This window comes from Manis pentadactyla, chromosome 1 (assembly GCF_030020395.1).
Source record: "Manis pentadactyla isolate mManPen7 chromosome 1, mManPen7.hap1, whole genome shotgun sequence".
Classification (NCBI taxonomy): Eukaryota; Metazoa; Chordata; class Mammalia; order Pholidota; family Manidae; genus Manis; species Manis pentadactyla.
In genome coordinates this window covers 192,104,007-192,126,062 of record NC_080019.1, presented here as the reverse complement: position 1 = coordinate 192,126,062, position 22,056 = coordinate 192,104,007, and the positions used below count along the sequence as shown (strand labels likewise).

The 22,056-nt window shown below is 44.0% G+C and overlaps 1 protein-coding gene across 2 annotated transcripts in view; it reads left to right on the top strand.

Moving 5' to 3' along the window:
* DSCAM (DS cell adhesion molecule) overlaps positions 1 to 22,056 on the top strand; it is a 713,077-nt gene that overhangs the window by 671,248 nt on the left and 19,773 nt on the right. For both annotated transcript variants that reach the window (XM_057504762.1, XM_057504765.1), the window contains exons 28-31: positions 3,718 to 3,748; positions 9,473 to 9,588; positions 12,943 to 13,092; positions 20,956 to 21,153. In XM_057504762.1, the coding sequence (XP_057360745.1) occupies positions 3,718 to 3,748; positions 9,473 to 9,588; positions 12,943 to 13,092; positions 20,956 to 21,153 (495 nt within the window). The remainder of the gene's footprint in view (positions 1 to 3,717; positions 3,749 to 9,472; positions 9,589 to 12,942; positions 13,093 to 20,955; positions 21,154 to 22,056) is intronic.

Sequence of the window (22,056 nt, the reverse complement as noted above, 5' to 3'; positions counted from 1 at the left end):
GAGTTTGGAAGCCTGGAACCTAGGGGACAGATTTAATAGGGATGATTGTAAAGTCTGCATAAGTTGTGAAAATTCATTTGCAACATATGCAGGGATCATTGTGTTCTCACCGGTGTACGAAAAAGAGAGGATCAAAAAATTGCCAGTTCTGTGCTCAGTTTCATTTAATAAAGGACAATAAGAAATCACAGGTCTTTCACAGAAGAGAGTCCCAAGCAGAGAATTACCTAGAAATTATGCCATCTGAGGAGTGGCTGAGAAAATCAGACCCCAACCTGAAAGATAAAGCTGACGCCAAGCAGCAGCCATGGCAGCTGCATGGAAATACGCAAATTGCTTGCAAATGGTTCCAGAAGGTGTTGTCGGTTACATCCAAGTAGAAATTACACCAGGGGATTTCAACACCAGAGAAGGGAGATGTTTCTCACCGTTAAATGTATCCTCAGGAAAATTGTGTGTTTTCACTGTACCAGGAGCTGAGCTGAGCTGGCGACAAGGAGGAGTGGGAGGCCCAGGGGGAGGTGACGAGGCCAGACAGGAAGTCACCACGGAAAGTGGGAACGGCCATGTGACATGGTGCAGAGGTCCACGGAAGCCCAGAGAACCAGGGCACCGACTTACCCTGGGAGGCTTGGGAAGGAGCACAGAGCGAGCCGCGTCTGCCTGGAAGGATGGGACACAGGACCCTCTTATAGGAGCCAAGTCGCAGGGGTCTCTGCAGAGAGTGCAGGAGCAGAACCTTGGAAAGAGGGTTAAAGGTCAGAAGTGAGAGCAACGGAGCTGGAAAGACAACCCCCCCTCCCACCCGGCGTGGAAAGGCTCCTCCTCCCAGCTGAGGGGTCCCATTGGCAGGAAGCCCCTTTGAGGGTTCTAGGGCACAGGTGTGACACAGGAAGCGGGGAGGGGGGATGTCAGATCCACTGCCTGCAGCATGGAGGTGCGTTAAGGACCGAGAGACTGGAGCTGGGGAGACCGGCAGGGGGCTATTGCCTAGTAAATGAGATTTGAATGGGAGAGAGAACAAACCATAGCAGCTCCTGACATGCTGCGTGGGAAGGATCCCTGCTGGCGGGCAGACCAGTCGTGGATGGGATGCGACACAGGAGAGCCCCCTGTCCCCGTCCCTGCAGCGTCCCCACCCTCCTCTGCTGCCCAAGACACTGTGGGAGACACTCACACATTTATCGAAGGCTGATTTGAAAATCTTCAATTCTCTCAAGATTCTGTGAGTCCATGATTTTTAAAAATGTTCTTAACTTGTCCCAGATTCTCTTCCCGGCCCTAAACAAAAGCATGTCTGAGATTTTGCCATCTCTTTCCATTCTCCCTATATGAGTACGAATAAGACCCCGACCCCATCTCAGGCTGGGGTCCTGACCTCTCTCCCAAATCTGACTCCAAATCTGCCTTGAACAGCTTCCCCTAATGCCCCCGCTAACTGTAATATACTAAAGCCTCCAACAGATTTAAAGCCCCACACCTCAGCTCCACTCGAGTTTTTGCCCCCAAGTCCTTCCAGACTCCTTTTCCTGCCACTTGTGTTGCCACACACCCAGCCCTGCAGATCCCAAACCGTGCCATTTCCCTGGACTCCCTGCAACCCCTCTGCCAGCCCCTCCACACGCGGCAGGCCCCTGCTTTCTGCAGGCGCCTCTACGGTCGTGTCACCTGCTCCCCTGCACGGCCCTCACTGCAGCCCTCTACCCGGACCTCACAGCCCCTCACCCGTGCCAGCGAGTTAGACCCTGGTCATGGATTCCCACTCAGCTGCAGCGAATGCCTGAACACGCCTGGGTCCCCGTGTCCCGGTATTTGAGCGAGGGCGTGATAATGCCCAGGCCTCGGTGTTTGAGGGAGCTCTGTCCTCACTCGGAAGCTGGAGTTTTAGCTCAGTGATATGCAAAAAAAAACCCAGGAGAGAAAAACGCGATGACTCACTTGAGGAACAGAAAAAGAAGATAGTAATGGGCAAATTGAGGAAAGCAGGTATGTTCAGAAGACGTGTGAGTCTGAGTTACCTTCCGATTGTGAGCAGAAGGGCAGTGTTTACTCCTTGGAATGCTTCCCTCTTTTTTAGTGTATTGAACCAGCCAGTGCTTGTTGCTACATACAGCTAATCGACCGCACGCTCTGGCAACATGTGTGTGTGTGTGTGTGTCTGTGTGTGTGTGTGTGTGTGTGTGTGTATTTCCTTTGCATGTGTTAAATCATTCAGGAAGAGAAGAAACTCACATTTACCTTGTCTTTGCAGATAAATATAAAGATATGAGCTGGGAAATTAAATTCTGCTTGGTATTCCTTGCTTTGCCATATGGGTAGGGTAGCAGGGAGCTGTTTCATTTCCCACACTGAGGTGCTCTGTGAGGTTACAGTGGGAGCCGGCGGAGCTAACAAACTGCGCCTTGGCCCTGGGGTGCCAGCCTGCAGGTGGTCATCCCCTGGGGTCCACACCCCTCAGTCATAGCAGGCTGCTCACTGACAGGGCACAACTGCATTTAAACCCAGAAGATGAAAGAGGAGATGAAAATGCTCCAGTATAGGATTTCTTCATTTTACAGCCAGTCACCTAGACCGCTGAATCCACTTCTGGGAAGTTCTGCTCAGTGAACACTACTTTTCACATCAAGACTTTTTAGAGGACAATGAAAGAAACACAGAAAGAAGGCCTTTGTGTTCTAGGAAAGGAAACTTTTATTTTTGCCAGGACAGAATAAAAAGAACAAATTCTATTTTAAGGGAAATGAGAATTTCAAAGCAATGCCACCAGAAGAACAGAATTACTTTATACATCATTTTTAGGCAGGATTTCTTTTGTCAAAAGTGATAACAAGGTCTTGATAAACAGTGTCCTCAGAGAAAAAAAATAAAGAATAACTTTTATTTCTGAGCTTGAAATAAGTACATTTCTAGACACAGTGCTATATAATTCATGTACATCTTTGATCAACCTAAGCAACTTACAGTGCAATAATAATGCCTTTTTAAAGGGACCTGTGCTGTCATGAGCTTTCTAATTTTTGTATTTTGATAGCAAAAAGAGTAGAAAGTTTACATAAATGAATGACTTTCAAAATGTTAATTTTCCAACTACTGAAAATACATTGGGTTTTTGAACACTGGCAAATAAAAGGGTTGTAATAAAACATTTTAATAGGTGTCTGAGAATTTTTATGGCCCCTATGTGTTATACATTATGCTCTTTTTATAATTTATATATATATATATATATACACAATTGACTCTTGAAAAACATGGGTTTGAACTGCATGGATCCATTTATTTGCATATTTTTCCCAATAGATATATTGGAAAATTTGTGACAATTTGAAAAAAACATTTTCTTTTCTCTAGCTACTTTATGGTAAGAATATAGTATATAATACATTTAACATACAAAATGTGTGTTACCCAACTGTTTATGTTATTGGTAAGGCTTCCTGTCAACAGTAGGCAATTAGTAGTTAATTTTTGTGGGGCCAAAAGTTGTACATGGGTTCTCACCTAACCATTCACCCATGTATTGTTCAAGGATCAGTTGTATCTATACACCCCTTGTAGAAGAAATAAAGAACCCACTAATTTTTTGTTTATTGGTGGTCATATAGGTATACAATTACTTTAAATAGCTGTTACCATCTGACTCTGTAGAATTTGTCATAAATGCCTAAATGTTAATGAGTTGCTTATCATGTACTAATATTAACTTTCTTTCCCCAGATGCAAAGAGTTTAGCTGAAATGCTCATGAGGTAAGAACAAAACATAGCATCCCAGGGATGATATTTAAAAGAACAATTTCCAAGCTGCCTTAATGCTTTTTTTTAAATGAGAGCCTGAAGTTGATAAGATGTTTTCTTTTTGACATATAATTTCCATGCTATGTACCAAAGTATCCATGTAATGTCTAGTTGGGTATCTACAGATACCAAATAATACAGTTTTTTCCAGGCCATAGGCTGTTTTCTTGTTGATTGGACTCAACCAATAGAATGTTTCCCTTTAAACTGGGAATAAAATGGTGTATTATAAGTAAATACCTTTGGTTTTGCTTTCCCCCAAATATAACACATTTAGGTGCAGCCTTCCTAGTAGAGTTAGCTATGTAAAGAAAACCACTAAAGGAAATGTGGGATGCAGTGTGCTCTTGCAAGGCAGTGAGCTGACCAGGAAAGGTTCTCCTTGCCCTCAGCGCCTGGGGCTCCTCCAAGTAGGGCACTCAGCCACCTCTGATGAAAATATCTGTCCCCTGTCCGGTCTTGGAAGTCCTACTCCAGCAGGACATCATCGTGTTAGGAGTGCCACACTGTACGTAGTTGCCTCTTACAAGTGTTAAGTAGATGGATGACTAGCAGTAGTTGAATAAGTAAGTGAATGTTTACAGCTGTAGAGTATTTGCCTTTTAAGCCTTTTATACTATAACAATTAAACCAAAATTGAAAAGAATCATCAGAGTCTAGGAACCAGATAAGAAAAATGTCAGGAACCCTAACAGTGAATTTGAGGTCGCATTTTAGGATGTCCAGTGTAGGAGAGAATGAGGATGGGGTGTGATATCTCCTCCCACTCTGTACCCCACCTCGAAAGTTGGCTTTACCTTCTTTCCCTACCTTTGCATATAAAATTGGTGCTTTTTATTATTCACAATTCCCATATCACCAGTATCTTTCAAGACCCATAAGTCCATTCTCATCAGCCGATGGATTATACTTCCCTCAGACATCTTTGGCCAAACTGTATGTTATAAACAATGTAAATTGTAGGTAAAGGATATGGAAGAATGAAGAATAACTCTGAAATATTTGGTGTAAGCAGTTAGATAGATGTAGGTGCCATTTGCCAAGATTAAGAAGATAGATGCAGGATATGGACTCTTTTTTTTTTTTTTTTTGCAGAGCATAGGAGAGGGGATGTTGATGGGAATGAAAAAACCTGTATAGGTCATACTGGTTTGGGATGCTTTTTAATTAGCCAATGAAAGTGTGAAATAGAGAGCTGGTAGGGGGAATCTGGATAAGGGTATCCACTTGCATGAGAAGATCATGAAAGTCCATATGAAATGCTGTGAGTCCATGCTCTTGCAAAAGTCTGGATACCTGTCTGGAAATCTGTCTCTCCCACTGGTATTTAAGCTCCACAAGAGATATTTTCATCTTTTCTATTCCCTGTATATCCCTGGAATGTATTTGGCCAAAAGTAAGTAGGAGTTGAGCAAATATTTGTTGGGGCTTCTTGACTAGATCATGTTGTTTTGGGGGTATTATGTGAGCTGAGTGACATGTACCAAAGACTTTTCTTGGGCATAATAATATTTTTCTCATTCTAAAAGGGTTGTTGGGTCCCAACTCAGCTGTTTGTTTATCTTAATGTTGTTGCCATATTTTATAATCCTATTGTTATATGAAGGCTGAGTCTCCAACATTGTAACAGTTCGTCGTTGGTTAAGCAACAAACCTCAAAAAAAAAAGGGTTATTTGAAGAAACCTCATCTGTGACCTGGAAAAAGATTCTGAATGTTTTCACCATGGAAACAAAATTACATCTTTTATATGCATGGGATCTTGCCAACATGAAATTAGGAAAATTCAAACTAGCAGTTGCTCCCCCTGGAGGTAGTTGGGGTGGTTCTCCTCCAAAGGGTAAAAGTGATGAAAAAGGAAGAGGATCTCCAAGATGCTCACATAGGTAGATTTTTGTGGGATTAATTTAGAAGTAAAGGCAACGCTTTTCATCACAAAGGATTGATTCAGTCTGAGTTTGACAGGTTAATGGGACAAGCAACAAAAGACCTTGTCATCTACATGGTAAGTTCAGGGCCAATCATGTTTCAAATGTGACCCAGGAAAGCCTTATGCACTGGCACAGAGAAGGTGATGGAATTGCTGTGCCTGATCTTCTCTGCTGCTTTCTTGGGACGCTGAGCACTTAGCAGGCTGGGGCGGAGAGAATGTGGAACCACAAGCCTAGGTTCTAATACTGGTTTTGTGATCCTGGGCAAGTCCCTGTCTGAGTCCTGCTTTCCTCATCAAAACACTATTAGAGATTGTTTCTAGCTTTACCATTCTGTGATCCAGGTGAAGGTAACATGTATTTTCTGACCATGTTTCTCAGAGAAATCTGTGAATATTTCAGTGGGATTAGATGTCCTGGGGCCACACAGACAGGTGCGATAGTAGGACAAACATAGGCAACCTGGAGCCCTCCAGGGGGCCCCTACATGGGGCTATCTCCCATGGCTGGGCTTCAGGCTTCCAGATACTCATCTTTCACCCAAGCAAATAACCCCAGAGAAGAGATGAGAGACTTCACCCACCATGCCCAGGTAGAAAGGATTTTCCTTTTATATGATTAAGGGAGAATAATTTTTTTTAATACCAGCCTTCTAAGAGGTGAGACTAGCCTGTTCTCAGGTGCTAACCAACACATGGTTAATGTCCAAAGACCAGCCAGTATTGGTAAGAGATAATTGTAAGTAGAGAAGGGTTCAAATTGAGAATTTAAATTTGTTTAGCTTTTTTAATGTTCATATTTTTATACACAGAGTTAAAAAAACAACTATTACAATGAAATATGACCCTGTTGTCTTATACTTACAGAACGCTCCATATCATATTTGGGGGTGAGGGTAATGTGTAGACATCTTTACTATTTTTTTTCCACAAAGCTGAAAGAAATATCAAGACTTTAAAGAGTTGTAGCAACGGCAAATAATTAATTGGCTAAGCCCAGAAATACCGTCTGCATGAACCCAGGTCAGCTCTCTTGACATTTTAATCAGGCAACCAGGTAGCAAATGGATGGAGAAAGATTATAGTTTAGTGATAACTAACTAATATGTGTAGCATGATCCCATATCATATAAAAGATGCAATTTTGTTTCCATGGTGAAAACATTCAGAATCTTTCTCCAGGTCACAAATGAGGTTTCTTCAAATAACTTTTTTTTCTATTTTAAGGTTTGCTGCTTTCCCAATGACCAACTGTTACAATATTGGAGAATCAGCCTTCATATACCAATAGGATTATAAAATATGGCAACAACATTAAGATAAACCAACAGTGTAGTTGGGACCCCACAACCCTTTTAGAATGAGAATATTATTATGCCCAAGGAAAGTCTTTGGGACATGTCACTCAGCTTGCATTGTACCCCCCAAAACAGCATGATCTAATCAACAAGATTCAACAAATATTTGCTCAGCACCTACCTACTTTGGCCACATACATTCAGAGATACACAGGGAATAGAACAGATGAAAAATATCTCTTGTGCAGCTTAAATTCCAGTGGGAGACACAGATAATGAATAAGAAAATTCAATTAAATGTATGCTAGAGAGTAGTCGGTGCTGAGGAGACAGAATTAAGTGGAGAATTAGGGGAGGAAACATGAGTTCTCATAGCCAGCCTGGCTCTGTTGAAAAGATTTATGTGCATGGAGTCTGGAAGGAGGGGAGGGAGCGAGCCACGTGGGTATTGTGGTGGTGGGAAGGGGAGTGTGTTGTGAGCAAAGGGGAGAGCAAATGCAGAGGGAGGGAGGAACAATTAGCCCCTGAATCTAAAGGGTTATTGGGCCATTTTCTTGCCTTCCTGCTGCAGAGCTGGGCAGCACCCAGTCCTTTGAGGAGGAAGAGTTTACATCCAGCTTTGATTGTTTTTGCTCATAAAGTTTAATCATATTCTAAGCCTTGTGCCAATTGCAGTGGCGCCCAGCAGTTATTTAGCTTGTTTCCTGTGTCAGTCTGACAGTGGATGCCTTATTGTTAAGCATAGCCTGCATTTGGGTTCGTAGCTGTTTAATAGAGCACCGCTGACTGCCTCATAACTATTCATGATGAGCAGGAGGAACTAGCTCACACTTCTATTTTTGGTGCAAGGACAAGCTCAAGTCCCTAGTGAAGTTTCCGAACAGATCTTTCAGAGATTCACAGAGGACTATCCCTGTATGTCGTTGTGGAAATAGAGCTTATCTAAGGATGACAGAGCTGCAGCTCCAAAGTCATCAGAATGTTCTTCATTCTATACAAGTATATGGATATTTGCTTTTTTAAAAAACACAAATCAAGCAAGAACTTAGTTAAGTATATAATTTAGAAGTGTATAGACCATGTGAAAAATTCAGGCCAAAACATTTGAATTTGGGCTCTGAGTAATTAGCATGATCTGGCTACATGACCCAGTTACTCATATACAGAGCAAGAAATCTGGTTCAAGAGCAAGTCTAAGTAGGCACGTTGCACCTTTCAGAAGTTGTCATTTTCATAGGTTGTTTTGTTTACACTCAGATGAAGAAAGGGCCATTCTAAAATACTCAGAATATTAACACAGACCTCAACATGCAAATTCTACAGGGGTTCTTGAGTGAACTTGACCTTCAGATTATGAATGTCCCTTCAGCCACATGGTACAAGAGTAAATAAGTCTCATCAACAAAGAGGTATCTGGGACTCCTGGTGAATGCTTGGAAAGAAAAGCATTTGAGCTGTAATATGGAGCCCCCTTTATTGTTCTCTATTAAAAGCAACTAATACAGAGGTAAATCATTGAGTGAACTAGGCTCCAGAAATCTTTCTCAAAATGTATTTTGACAATAATTGAACTGGATTTATGTACGCCATAGATTATCCCATTGATTGAATTATCTCAATGACTCAATGGCTGTTTGGGTACATTTTTTGTAAATCTACTCAATTCTTACAGTTCTGTAAAGACTAAACAATCATTCTTCTAATGTAGATTGCTAATTAAAGCCTTCATCAGCTTTTTTGCACTTTTGTGAAACATGCATTTTTTTTCAACTACAAGCTGTAACTGAGCTTGATAGTACCATGCAATCAATTTTACTACCTATTTTCCTTTACTTTTAGAAGATAGCTCACTCTAAGAGCAATTTTCTGGTACACAAATTTTGAGATAAAATTCTTATAATAATTGCTCTTCTTCTATTCTAAAATGGAGTATCAGTTAGGAAAACTAAACTAATGCCAAGGAAGCTAACAAGGTTTATGATTTGTTAGTGGAATGAAAATAGGATGACGCCAGATGTAAACACAGATCCATTACTAATATCCCCATCCAATGAACAGCCAGGGCATGTGCTGTCCTCCCTTCCCAGCATTGAGATATCACATATCTGACAAACAAAAATATTGTTCGGTTTAAAAATCACTTTTTTTTGTTTCCCTTAGTTTTTACACAAGGAGTGAGAAATTCCAAAGGATCTATATCAATACAGAACCAATTTCTACTGACAGTCTGTATTTTCTGAGCCTCACAACTCACTGCTGAAATTTAATATTAATAAATATCATTTGAATATAGGGGGAACTATCTCTTATCATGTGCTTTTTTCCCTCCTCTCACAAGGCATTCACATAATAGGATAACAAGCCAAGCTGGTGTACAAGCACATGTCGTTACAATGTAACACTGAACTGTATTTATTAATGCATCCCCCCACTCCCATTTTATTCCCAGCAAGAATACACGGACTTCAGATACCCTGAGCAAACAACAGCAAACGCTGAGAATGCACATTGACATCCCCAGAGCTCAACTTTTGATTGAAGAGAGAGACACAATGGAGACCATTGGTAAGAAGCCCTGCTTGCCTCTTTGCACAACGAGGCTGCTACAGCCATGCCTTCTCAGCTCAAACCCCATTTGATAAGGGAATGTCTAAATGCTACATGAGTAAAGAAGTCAGAAAGTAGAGATTGTTACTGAGGAGAATAAAAAGTATTAGCAAATATGAGGGGAAATGAACTTCTATGCACCTCAGAGGTCACCTGAGACACGAGTTCCCCAATGATGATCCATGCCAGGTCTTCCAATAGAGGTTATTGGTGCCACTGCAAAGAATGAACACCTGTAATCAAATAAACCTAACAGAGTCATGCACCAAAGCCCCATCTTGGAAATCTAGTCTGTGCTCTCCTCGTCAAGTCCAATGAGGCCTCCATTACCAAAAGTTTTAACTTAACACTTAACAAACATATGTCTTTGCACAGGATGTCTTTTCTCCCTGGCACCCCATAAACCTCCTGGAATGGTTGCTTGAACAGTGCTTTGGGAAACACCCAGCTCCCTTGTTTCACAATCATGAAACAGGCATTGGAGAACGTTTGTAGCTTGTTCACCCAGAACCCTGTGCCCTGACCCCTCCCTGCTGCTTTCCACTCAAAATGCACTGTCCTTCACCACCTTCCTAGATAGTTCCATTTATTCCAGAATCAGAGACCTTCTATTTCCATCGCAGTAATTATCAGAATATTTATTGAGAGCCCTCTGAATGTCACGTACTTTTTTATAAGCACTTTTTGTGCATTATTGAATTTAACCCTCCCAATCAACATAGGAAAAAGGCACTACTTTGTAACTGGGACATCAAGAGATTACATAGCTGGCAGGTCACACAGACAATTAAGAGCAGAACCAGGGCAGGGCCCCCGCCCAGCTGCCTGCTTCCCCCCCGTGACTGGCTGTCACCACCTGCTTCCATGTCAAAAGGCTGCTTCCCGGAGCCTCTCACCTTAGAAGTATTCTTGAGCTTTCTAGTACCCACGGAAACAGACTCAGGCAGGTTGCCAATGCTGCCTCTTTTCAAACTCGCTCTGAGTTTGTTCTGGAAGGTGTTTGCTGGCACTCAGTCCCAGGGCAACCCTATCCTGAATTTTAGCTCAAACTATCCAACTCATGGCACATCCCCTAGATGCCTTCCGCCAGGAAGGCAGTGGTAAATGGCTAGATTGGCAGAACTTCTCCATTGCCCCTGGCCCCCAGCCTGCCTTTATTATGTTTCAATAGAACATTGGAGATATCTGGGCCTAATGGCTCCTAAATTCTATGGCCTGGGTTGCCCTTGCTGTACACAAGTTTGGACCAGGCATAATAACCCTTACAGAAGTTGGACAAGGTCATGTGGCCCTCCATCAACCAGCTTCAGTTAAATACCACTCATGATGTATGAGGGGTTACAACTCAGCCTAAAATATGCAAGATTTTATTAGCTTGCTCACATCAGGATAAAACACCATGTTTTGCTTTTTATAATCTTTTCTCTTCAGTAGTGATTCTGCAATCTCTTTTATTGAGCTCAATAGATTGGACATTAAAACTACAATTTCCTTTGAAACATCAGTTCAAAATTAAAATGCAATGCCTTTGCCCTTATAATACAGTTGAGATATTTGCTAAATGTTCCTCACTAGACGTGTCAATGATTCTACTGATGGCTGTTAAAATAGGTAGCTAGGTGGATCCTGGGGGTGGTGTATCACCTCCAGGTAGCTGATCATTGCTGGCCTGACAGCAGGCAAAGGTCTGCCCCTCGTTTCTGTATGTAACGACTCTTAGCCAGAGATGCACCACCTTCCTCGCAAGATCATCTGTCACCAAGAACTGTTTACCTCCTGGTGATGGCTGACAGTTGGTTGATGGCATTTTCTAATTATTGGGGAAGTAGAAATGTGCTGCTTTAAAGTGCTCTGGGCTCTGACTACAAGAATCCAATGCGAGAGTGCCATCCATCTAGCTGGAATGAATGGTTATCCTCACAAACTGACAGGCACCTGAAATTTCCCATTATAAGTGTATAACCTAGCCCTGCAGATAACCTGGTGCACTCTTAGCAGGCTACAATGCCATCAGTATTATTAATGAAAAACCAATATAGATATCAGGCCTCAGGTACCAGGTCCAATTGTAAGGAGCTGTCTCTGCAGAAAGGCTGCCTGATTTCAGGGTCGAGGGAAGGCTGCAGGGCCGGACCCCAAGCCGAGCCGGGTTCCCGCTGCGGCCCCAGCCCACACCGGGCCCTGGGCTGCCATGCCAGCAGACATCTTGGCATTCTTTCATCTATTTCTCTGCCAAGAAATTTTATTCTAACTTCGAGAGTCTTTCCTTTCCTGCCAGAGCCTGAGTAATTGGATTTTGTAAGGTTCATTCTGTTCAGAGCCTTTTCTGGGCACAGACATCTAGCTGTGTTGTTTATGACTTTCACATTGCCGTTCCATGTCAAGGCGTGCTGCAGCGCGGTCCCAGCTGACTGAGACACTCAGGAGCGTCAGCCCAGGCTGCGGTGCTGGGAAATGGATGAGAAATGCATGCATCCTAACCACACTTTGCCCTGGAGTGAAAAAGCTCTTAAGAAAGTGTGAAAAGCATCACAACAATATAATGAAAATCTTGAAACAACCAAGCAGTCTCAAATGACTGGTCCTCTCCAAGCACTAAAATGCTCCAAACCCACCTAAAACCAGGGCCCCTGGTTCTCCAACCTCCAAGAGCCTATGCTAGCAGGACCTTGGGTATCTGACAAGTGAGTCACTCTGAGAAATGTTCTAGAGTAATTAAGAGGTGGGAAGAAAAGGAATGTACCTCAAAATTTTTAAAACAGAGGAATTGATAAACTCTGAAGACTGGACCTTCTCTTCTCCTCTCTAACCCCAGCCCCACCCCAAACATTTGCCCAGCTCAGTGTGAGAGCCACCCCAGTACAGACCAGGGATGGGGTTTTTCTAGCACTGCAAACAGCTTCCTTTAAAGGGCAGCTCGTCCCTGGGTGGTGCTGTCCGCTGGGGAGGCCTCAGGGGAACCTTTGACAAACCCATAAATCCAAACCTCTATTAGATAGCTGCAATGTGTCTCCCCAAATCAGTGTTTGTTTAAGAAGAAACTAAGCCTCAGGGGAGAAGAGTGACCTTCTCTGCGGTCACTCTCTTTAACTCATGCTCCAAAAGGCAACCCTTAAGCATGACCTTCTCTTTCCACATCCCAGAGAATCCTCATAGAGTGCTTGAATCTCTAGCTGTTTTGCTGGTCTGGATCAGGTTATTATTATTGTTGTTGCTATTAACAATGACACAGATACCTGGGAAGGAAAGGCAAGGGAGTCATTTAATGGGGATTAAACATGCTCGGCTTTCTGTGCTCTCTCTGTCATGTAGACGACCGCTCCACGGTCCTGCTAACAGATGCTGACTTTGGGGAGGCAGCTAAACAGAAGTCCCTGACGGTGACACACACGGTCCACTACCAGTCAGTGTCTCAGGCCACCGGGCCCTTGGTGGATGTTTCTGACGCTCGGCCAGGAACGAGTGAGTAGCCTAACTACGCTGGAACTGTGTGGGTGCTAGGAGGGCTGACAGCCTGTGGCTCCATCCCTGTCTGGCAAAAGCTCAGGGCTTTTCAGCCCTGTGCCTAAGAAACAGAGAAATAGGATAACATCTTTAATTCAGAAGTGGAGTTTCTCTGGTGTGGCCTTCCCTATTCGTAAGATTGTGTCTGAAGCCAGTAACTGTTGGTTTACTATGACAGAGCTAGAAATTTAAAGTCAAGTCAATTTATTTTATTTAAACAACACAAAAAAGAGGAAGGTAATGGACATTCATGTGTACCTACTATGAGCCAGGATTGGCATAGAAAGATGATGCCATATGTGTTAGCTGTGTAACACCCCTGTGCAAGGTACATACTTAGAAAGTAGATATTGTGGACCTCATCTATAGATGAGAAAACAGTCTCAGAGAAGCTAGGTACACAGTCCAAAGTTGTACACCTAATAGTGAAACCAAAATTTAGCTGTAGACCTGTCTGTCCTCAAAGCAGAACACAATGTTTGAGAGCAGGTATAGTTCTGGCAAATCTGGGGATTATGTTTGCTTTAGTTTTTAATATTTGCATCATAATGTATGGAAATTAATTACTGGGATGAAATTAAATCCCCTAATGTGTATCTAAAGCTTTTTAATTAGATATTCTTGTTCCTTTATAATTGAAATTGTTCCTAAATTTCTTTAAAGACTTAGAAATTGATGTCCCGATTATTATCTTTTCAGAAGCTTTGATGTCTAGCTTTTAAATCTCTTACCATCTCTTCTCAAAAATTTACATTCTTCAAGTGTTAATTTTAGAAAAACAAATATTATAATGTTAAAAGCTGTTCTCCATAACTCCTGCCTTGTAAGGCGTTTGTGAAATGCACTGAGCTCCTTGAAGCAAACTGTTTGATTCCTTAACAGCCTTGTAGTGCGCAGGAAACCAGTTCTAACTGTTACTGAACTGCACTTGAAAAACTGTTTTCGAGAACATGCTGAAGAAGTCTTGTTTCTCCCTTTATCCTTCCTTTGTGGATGACATTAGCACATCCTGAACACCTGGGTGGCACATGGGTGAGAAACAGCTTTGCCAAGGAGCATGAATGGATGACAGCCTTGCCCTTATAACTTCAGGCTCCTGGGACTTCTTGCCAGATGTTGGTATTCCCATCGTGATCTGCCTGGTCCAGCTTCTGGCTGCTACAAGATGCTGCCCTGATGGGTTTCTGAGCCACTTATTGCTATTAAATCAGAGAAAGATTATAGACCTTGAGGGGACTTAGATGGTTAGATCCTTGACTTTTCCTCTGACCCAGGCAGCATGGAAGTTAATGAGGCTGTTAGCAAGAGAACAGGAAAGAGGCAGAGAAAACAGGGCAGAGGCCCCAGGCAGTGGTTCCCAACCAGTGTCCATCAGAATCAGCCAGGGAGCCTGTTTAAAAGACCTGCTCTAGGCCTCCACCTCCAGGGAGTCTGCTGCCCTGGATCTAGGGTAGGACCCAGGAACCTGCGTCGTCACAGACATTCTGGGTGATTCCGATGCTGGTGGTCAGACCTCTCACTGAGAAATGCTTCCCCAGTGTTAGGCCCCTGTCCTGTAGACCCAGGTAGATGTGTTCATGCCTCACCTGCCCTCAAGCTCACCACACGCACAGTATATCAGTTCCTCCTGCAGGTAAAAGGAACACGCATGCCCATCTGCCTTTCAGGGTTCAGCTAGCAGAGAAATGCACAGAGGCTGGTCCCAAATAACAAGACAGGAGAGGAATCCATGCAACTATCACACTGGCAACCTCCCAGCTGCATGAGCAGCCCCCAGATAATGGAAAAGCTGATCTGGTGACATTCAAATGTCAACAGAAATGGAATCTCAGTCACAGGCAGAGACTATAAACCAGTGAGAGGTGAGGGGCAGGCTGGAGCACGGGAAGGGCACCTCGTGTCTTTGGTGGCCCTAACGTTGTAAGCATGCATGGGGAACTTGCAGGATTCAGTCATCCAGACTCAAATACATTTATGAAGGTTTTACTTTACTAATGGCCCAGTGCTCAGTGATAGGGATACATGGCCAGATGCAAAAAGATACTCATTTCATCTTAGTGCAGTAAGTCAAACATTAAACAAGAAACTAAAGCATTCTTCATTTGTCAATAAGTACTAGGAAGAAATGGCACAAAGGAACTAAAGCATTCTTCATTTGTCAATAAGTACTAGGAAGAAATGGCACACAGGGACTTGCCAGTGAGCAGGTGGAGGCATGAGCACAGTGGGGGCACTGCGTCAGATCTGAGTCTTCGGGGAAGACCTCCATTGAGAGGGCGTGAACGTAGATCTGAGTTACAGCCAGAAGCCGGCCTGCCAGGCAGAGAGAACAGGAGGGCGAAGCTCTAAATCCTCTTGGGGGCAGAGGACCCTGGAATGCAGGGAGAAACAGGGAAGGGATGAGGGATGAGCGGGAGAAACAGCTGGCCTTGCCTCATTGGACCTCATAAGCCAGCCCCGGGCATTCGCGTTTCATTCTGTGCAGAAATGCCTTCCCCGGGGTGTAGACCGGTGGTCACAGCACACTGAAACAACCACAGCCTCTAGAATGATGTTTCTTTCACTTGTGATGAGCTTCATTGAGTCATGTTTACAAATATTATGCAAATCTCCTCAAATTCATGCATCAGTCTCTAATTCCAAAAAAAATAGAGCTATTCATTTAGCATCTGTAGAACATTCTGCATTGGTAGATCTTTGGAATCATTTTTTCATTAGATATTCCCCCAAAGCCCTATTGTGAGGGGCTCTGGGAATTCCATTTTTTATTTAGAAGTAGAAACAGTGAGTGGCTGACCCCTCAGTGGATCACTGCAGGCGTCAAACCTGCAAGCTTTCCCAAACCCAGTTCTCTGCTTGCTTCTCATACCCCAGAGCCTATCACCTCTGCCCAAGTGTTAGACCTGTGTCACCTCGGCTCCATGCAACAGGGTCTTCACACTGCAGTTTGGCATGTTTGCAGAGATGCGTTTATAGTCTGTTTCCTCAGCTACAGAAGACATTATTCTATTCCAATTATGTTAGGGCCATGTTGTCACTGGAGGAATCCTTTAGCTTTAAGAAGTGCATCTAAAATGCATTGTTCTCACACTAGAATGACTGCATCATAGAAGTTATGTTTCTAAGCATTTGTTTACCTTGCCGAAGTTGCAACAAATTCTCATTGTAAGAATGGGAGGAGTCAGAACCCTTGGCTATTTATTTCTTCACGCTGTGAAAGCCCACACCCTGACTGTGTCTGCAGCTGCTTACCTCTGTGTCCCTCTCATGGCCTGAGATGCTCTTGCAAATGGGGACTTCACTCTTGTCTATGTCCAGAACTCCAGCTCCAGCCACAGGGTCTGACACACCATAGCCATTCAATAAATGTATTTAAATGCCAACTGACTGCCAAATTCTGAAATCACAGCAGAAGGTTCAGGAGAAAAAGGACGCTTAGTATTTTAAACAGACTTGGTCAATCACTTTGTTTTCCATTTCCGGAGACATCCAATCATGCGGATGCCCCCACCCAGTAAGAAGTGTCCCTTTTGATATGTACAGTCACCCCCAGCATGCTTTGCAGACACTTATCAATGAGATTATCTGGGAGAACCTAAATCAAAATTTTTACTTAAATAATGTACAGGGTACAAAGATATGTGAAGCAGTAAGTATCAGACTTGACCTGGGTTTTTCAGGTCTAGTTGCCTGGAAGTCACCCATTCATTCATCATCCATTCATTCATTTGTGCAAAGAACATTTACGAGCACCCCTGGCATTGGTAGGGCTAGCCTGGCAGATTACTAGTTCACTGCTCCCACCCACTACTATTCAGCTCCATTCTGCTCACAGGGATTCTCCAGCAGCTATTTTTATGATTTTTTAATGCTTTTTTGTTTCTGGCAAGCTGCCTCTGAATTCCTACTTCCTGACCCAATCATCAAATCCCCCCCATCATCTTCCCAATACGCCGGGGGTGCTCCATCCCTTGCCAAGTGTTCATCACTCGGGAATCATGAGCTAGGCCCTGGAGCCTAGTGAGCCCTCCCAGGTGCTTGCAGGGTCTAGCCCCCTAAAGTTCTAGCCCTTGCTCTGTTCTGTCACCCATGTGCCAAAATGACCCCATGGGTGGTGATGTCCCCCAGAGATGAGGGAAATGGGCACCCGATGAGCTCAGCACCCGTGAGCAGCGAAACTGCATCAAACTCCAGCACCCTCACTCCAAAGCCCCCTCTCCCAACCACTCCTTATTCCTTGTAAGTAGCGATGAGCCCCGTACAGGACACCTAGGAACTAAATGGACTCGTAAATTAAATAGGAAGCATGTACAACATGGATTATTGAATCCTTTCTGTGGAGACTTTGAAAAAAATGCACTCTATCTCCCAGAATGATACTAGACATCATACAGCAGGAAAAACCCTGATGGGGGTAAGGATTGCCCAGGACATCGTAAGTCCTTAATAAACATTTGTTCATCAAACGATAGCCCACCAGGTTCATCCTCGCTACGAGACAACTGGTAGGTCCATCACTGAAAGCAAAGGCCTCACCATCCACAAGTTATGAAACCTGTAGCAGGGAATAAAAAAGATTAAGGCTGTGTTTTATAACCTTATTATCCACAAAATCCTCTCTTATCTCAAATTCAGGATGACTAAAATAATTTGATTCAATGGTCAAAAGCTTAATTTAGGTTCAGACCGAGTGTGGAAAGGCCAAACATTATTTATATCACTTATCCGCTAATTTGTCAGCTGTTTAGTAAGCATGATGCTTCACCACTAAGTTTTATTTATATTATAATATTGGGGAGCTAAATAAAATACCTTCCATGCAAAAGCAGTAAATCCCCAAACTGAAGATTAGTAGATTAACTGGTAACATCTACAAAGGAAGCTTAGGAGTGAAATCCAAGGAAAAATTTTATTTTAGCTGCTATCTCAGGAGCTATCATACAGAAGAGCTCAGTTCAGGTACAAAACAGCTCTGAAAACCTGATTATTTAAAAAACTGTGTCAACCACCCCCATGTTCTACCTAGAGACAATTTCGCCTGTAGGATGCTGGCTCAGAGCAGAACAGAACTGCAGGCAGTGGTTCAAGGAAAATGCTGTCATGACCTATATTTTCATCATTATTAGGCCATTGGTAAAACTGTCCTCATCTAGAAAAGAAGGATAATGAACAAAATTAACTTGAAAAGAGTTCTGGCTTTGAATAGAGGCTGACAAGTGCCACTTGGCCCAGGAGCTTTCCAAATAAGGTGATCTCAGGGTGAAGAGAGGCTGTAGTGCTGAAGGTCGGTGCTGCAGCGTTGGTGGGAAGGCAAGAGGAGAGGAAACTCACGCCATGATTTGGGGGGTTTGCAGAAACTGTGCCCTTTAACTGGGCCATCAAGCTGATCCCTCCCCCTCAAGCATCCATGCCAGGAATAAACCTGATCTGTGGCTGTAGTTGCAAGAAACTTAAAAGACTAAAAAGGAGAACCCTCAAATCTTACGTAAGGGACCCGGTAATTTTCTGGGAAAGATTCATTAGCATTTAAATAACAAGTTCCTTAGCGAAGCTCTACTTATTCAGTCCACAATGCCTGGAAGACATTTAGCCTCCTACCGGTGAGAATGTTTTTCTATCCCTTTGAGGACCTCTCTCCCAGCATCTCAGTGAAGAGACACAATTATCATTCATACCTTGTTGTACAGAGAGCTTGGGGCTCAAGCATAACTCATTTACATTCTAATCAAGGCAAAAAAAGATCTTCCAATAAAGTCTTCCATGGAATTTTACAAGTAAGGGATGAAATGTTTCCTAAAATCAATGCCCCAGGGAGTATGCACCAAGACAGAGCATTTTGATGAACAGGGAAATCTTAAAATATATTGATTTGACTGCCATCTGAATGCTTCTCTCCAATATTGGAGAATGATGGATTAGATTCAAAGTCCAATAACTAGAGACTCACAAAGAGAAAAAGCCCCCATTTAAAAAGAAAGTCAGTTCACAACTTTTAAGTGTCTGCCTCCCGTGGTCCAACAAGGAATTAAAAATGAGCCAGTGTCACGCAGACGCCAAATGAGAACATTTAGACGTCCAGGGTGAGACCGGTGCGGTCACGTAGTCTGTGACAAGAGAGTCCTAGGCTCCTTTTTTTATCACTTAATAGCTAGGTCGCTCCTCTCTGAGCATCCATCGCCTGCCTCATCCATGAAGTGCCCCCAGGCCTGTGTATTCATCCGGGGAGCTGTGTGTGCCGGGGATCACAGCAGACCCCGTGGTGGATACCGCACCCTCGGCCTGGCCCTGGAGGGCCCTCCAGGCTCACGCGAGCAAGTCAGCAAGTCAGTGTAATAAGCCTGCCACAGGGGGCCTCTAGGTTTGATCTTCTGGAAGGGCTCGTTAGTGCTGAGCAGTGAGTATAGGCTGCTATGTATGCCATTTTGAGACATAACTACATAAACTCTTTGAGAAGCAGACAATTTAAACGTGGACAAGGCCCATCTAGGACCTTATGTGGCCTTCAGACTGGAGGCCCAGAAAAGTCATTCCAGGTCCTTGAGCCGGTCTGCTTTTCCACAGAATTCCAGAAGAGGCAATGCTGTGATCCACGCCAGTGTCCAACATTCTGTGCTGCAAGAATGTCTGTTGTCTTAGCTCACGAAAGAGCTGAACCAAATCCCACTGACCTGCTGCCTTTGGTTCCAAATTCAGAGAAAACGAAACCCCTCGGGCACCAGCCTATGCTTACATACACCCTTGTGTTTCTGTAAGATGCTCAACATGTGAAATTCAGGTGCCCATTAACCCTTTGTTCTCCACATTGAATGCTCCAAGTCTTTGTCAACGATCTGTCAATTCCATTGAAGAAATACACTGCCATATGCAAAGGACTAAGAAAGTGTTAGGACGTAAAGTATCATCCTTCTGCTCTGGGAACTTGCAGCTTACTTGATGAGTAAAACAATCATACCTGAGACAATGAATTAATACAAAACAACAATAACACAGGAGACACCTGTATGGTTTCCTAGAGGCGCTGTAATATACCACAAACTAGGGCTTAAAAGAACAGAAATGTATTGTCTCAAGTCCAAGATCAAGGTGTCAGCGGGACCCTGCTCCCCCCAAAGGCTCGGGAGGAGGGTCCATGCTGGCCTCTTCCTAGTTGCTGGTGGTGGCCGGCAGTCACTGACGTCCCTCAGCTTCTTGCTGTGGCCCTTCCCTCTCTGCCTCCGATGGTGTCCTCCTTCCCTGTGTCTGTCTCCAGTTCTTATAAGGACACCAGTCATGTTGGGTGAAGGGCCCACCCTACTGCAGTCTGACTTCATCTTAACTAATTACAACTGCAATGACCCACTTTCCAAATCAGATCACATTCCAAGGTCCTAGGGGTGAGGGTGTAGACATATCTTCTGAGGGGACATGATTCACCCTGTAACACCACCTCAGGGCAGGAGAACTATAGAAAGGAAGCCACCCTGGAGTACATTTGGCCCAACTCCCTTGTTTCACAGAAGATGGTGCTTAATCTTAGGAAGTTTAAATGATATGCATGGGGTCATGCATAAAGGCCAAGAGTGAAGTTCAAATTCATACTTCTGACTCCAAACCTAATATTCTTTCCCCCACAGGGCTTTATTGAATGCTTAAGTATCCCATGAATGTCTCAGACCATAAGAGAAAGGAACCAGGTACTCTGGACAGGGACAGTCAGGGAGGGCTTCCTGGAGGAAACATCAGTCACGGGGCAGGGGCAGAAGAGCCGTACTCGACACGCTGACTGTGGGGGACCACGCTCCTGCAGGGACAAAGGCAGACATTATTCCTGGCTCTTCACAGATCCCACCACCAGGAGGAATGCAAAGGCTGGGCCCACGGCCAGAAACCGGTATGCCAGCCAGTGGACCCTCAACAGACCCCACCCCACCATTTCAGCACACACCCTCACCACAGACTGGAGGCTGCCGACGCCCAGGGCTGTGGGATCGATGGACAAGGAGAGTGACAGTTACAGCGTCAGCCCCTCACAAGACACAGGTAGGGACCTGCATGCCTCGTCCCCCTCGATGTCCAGGACGAGTGTGGCCCATGCATGGGCCTCAAGGGCTCCTGCCCATTCTCTCTCAAGGTCACCTTCCAACGGTTGGGCCATTTACCTAACAAGTACCAATATAACACTGAGGACATCCGGGGCCCAGTGCATTCCATGAGACAAAGGCATCTGGTCTGTAGGGGTCCTGGATCTCAGAGTCATGCCCTTCTCTCCTTTTAGTTCCTATGCCACTAAGAGAAACATGAAAAGTTTTTATTTTCACCCCCATGGTGAGAATGATTCCTGATTATACTCTGAGGGCATTGGACACACTATCACCCCCAGATTTAAGACACTGCATCTGAAGTTACATGTCGAGGTCATAGCACCCTCCATAGGAAACAGAGGCTGATCCGTTTGACAATTAAACGGGGGCTGATTATAAGGTAAGTCATCTAACCCATGCTGTCAGCCACCAAGTTCCACCCCCGAGAGAAGACAGGGCCTAAGAATAGCACTGGGGTGCCCACCCCACCCCCACCCCCTGTCAAAACTTCTGAAAAGAAATTATATCTAAATCTAATAGCTGTAGGAAATTTTCATACTCATTTTCTTTTGTTCTAGATGATATACTTTAAAAACAGTGTTCCTAAGGTGGAGTGTCACCATGCACATTTATTTTTATGGCTGATACTACTCTTAGAAGAGTCTCAGAGGTCCCCAGAGGTGACTTCGGACCTTCCTAGGGGCTCAGGATGCAGATCTCTCTGACCAGAAAGCACCTGCTTTTCCCTGGAGGTGTTATAGTCCCCACAGAGAGTGGCAAATGCAAGGATGGGTCTCAGGGATCAGGGGCCATTCTGCCTGGCAGCTGATTTCTGTGCAAAGTGATGGTATTATTTCCAGAA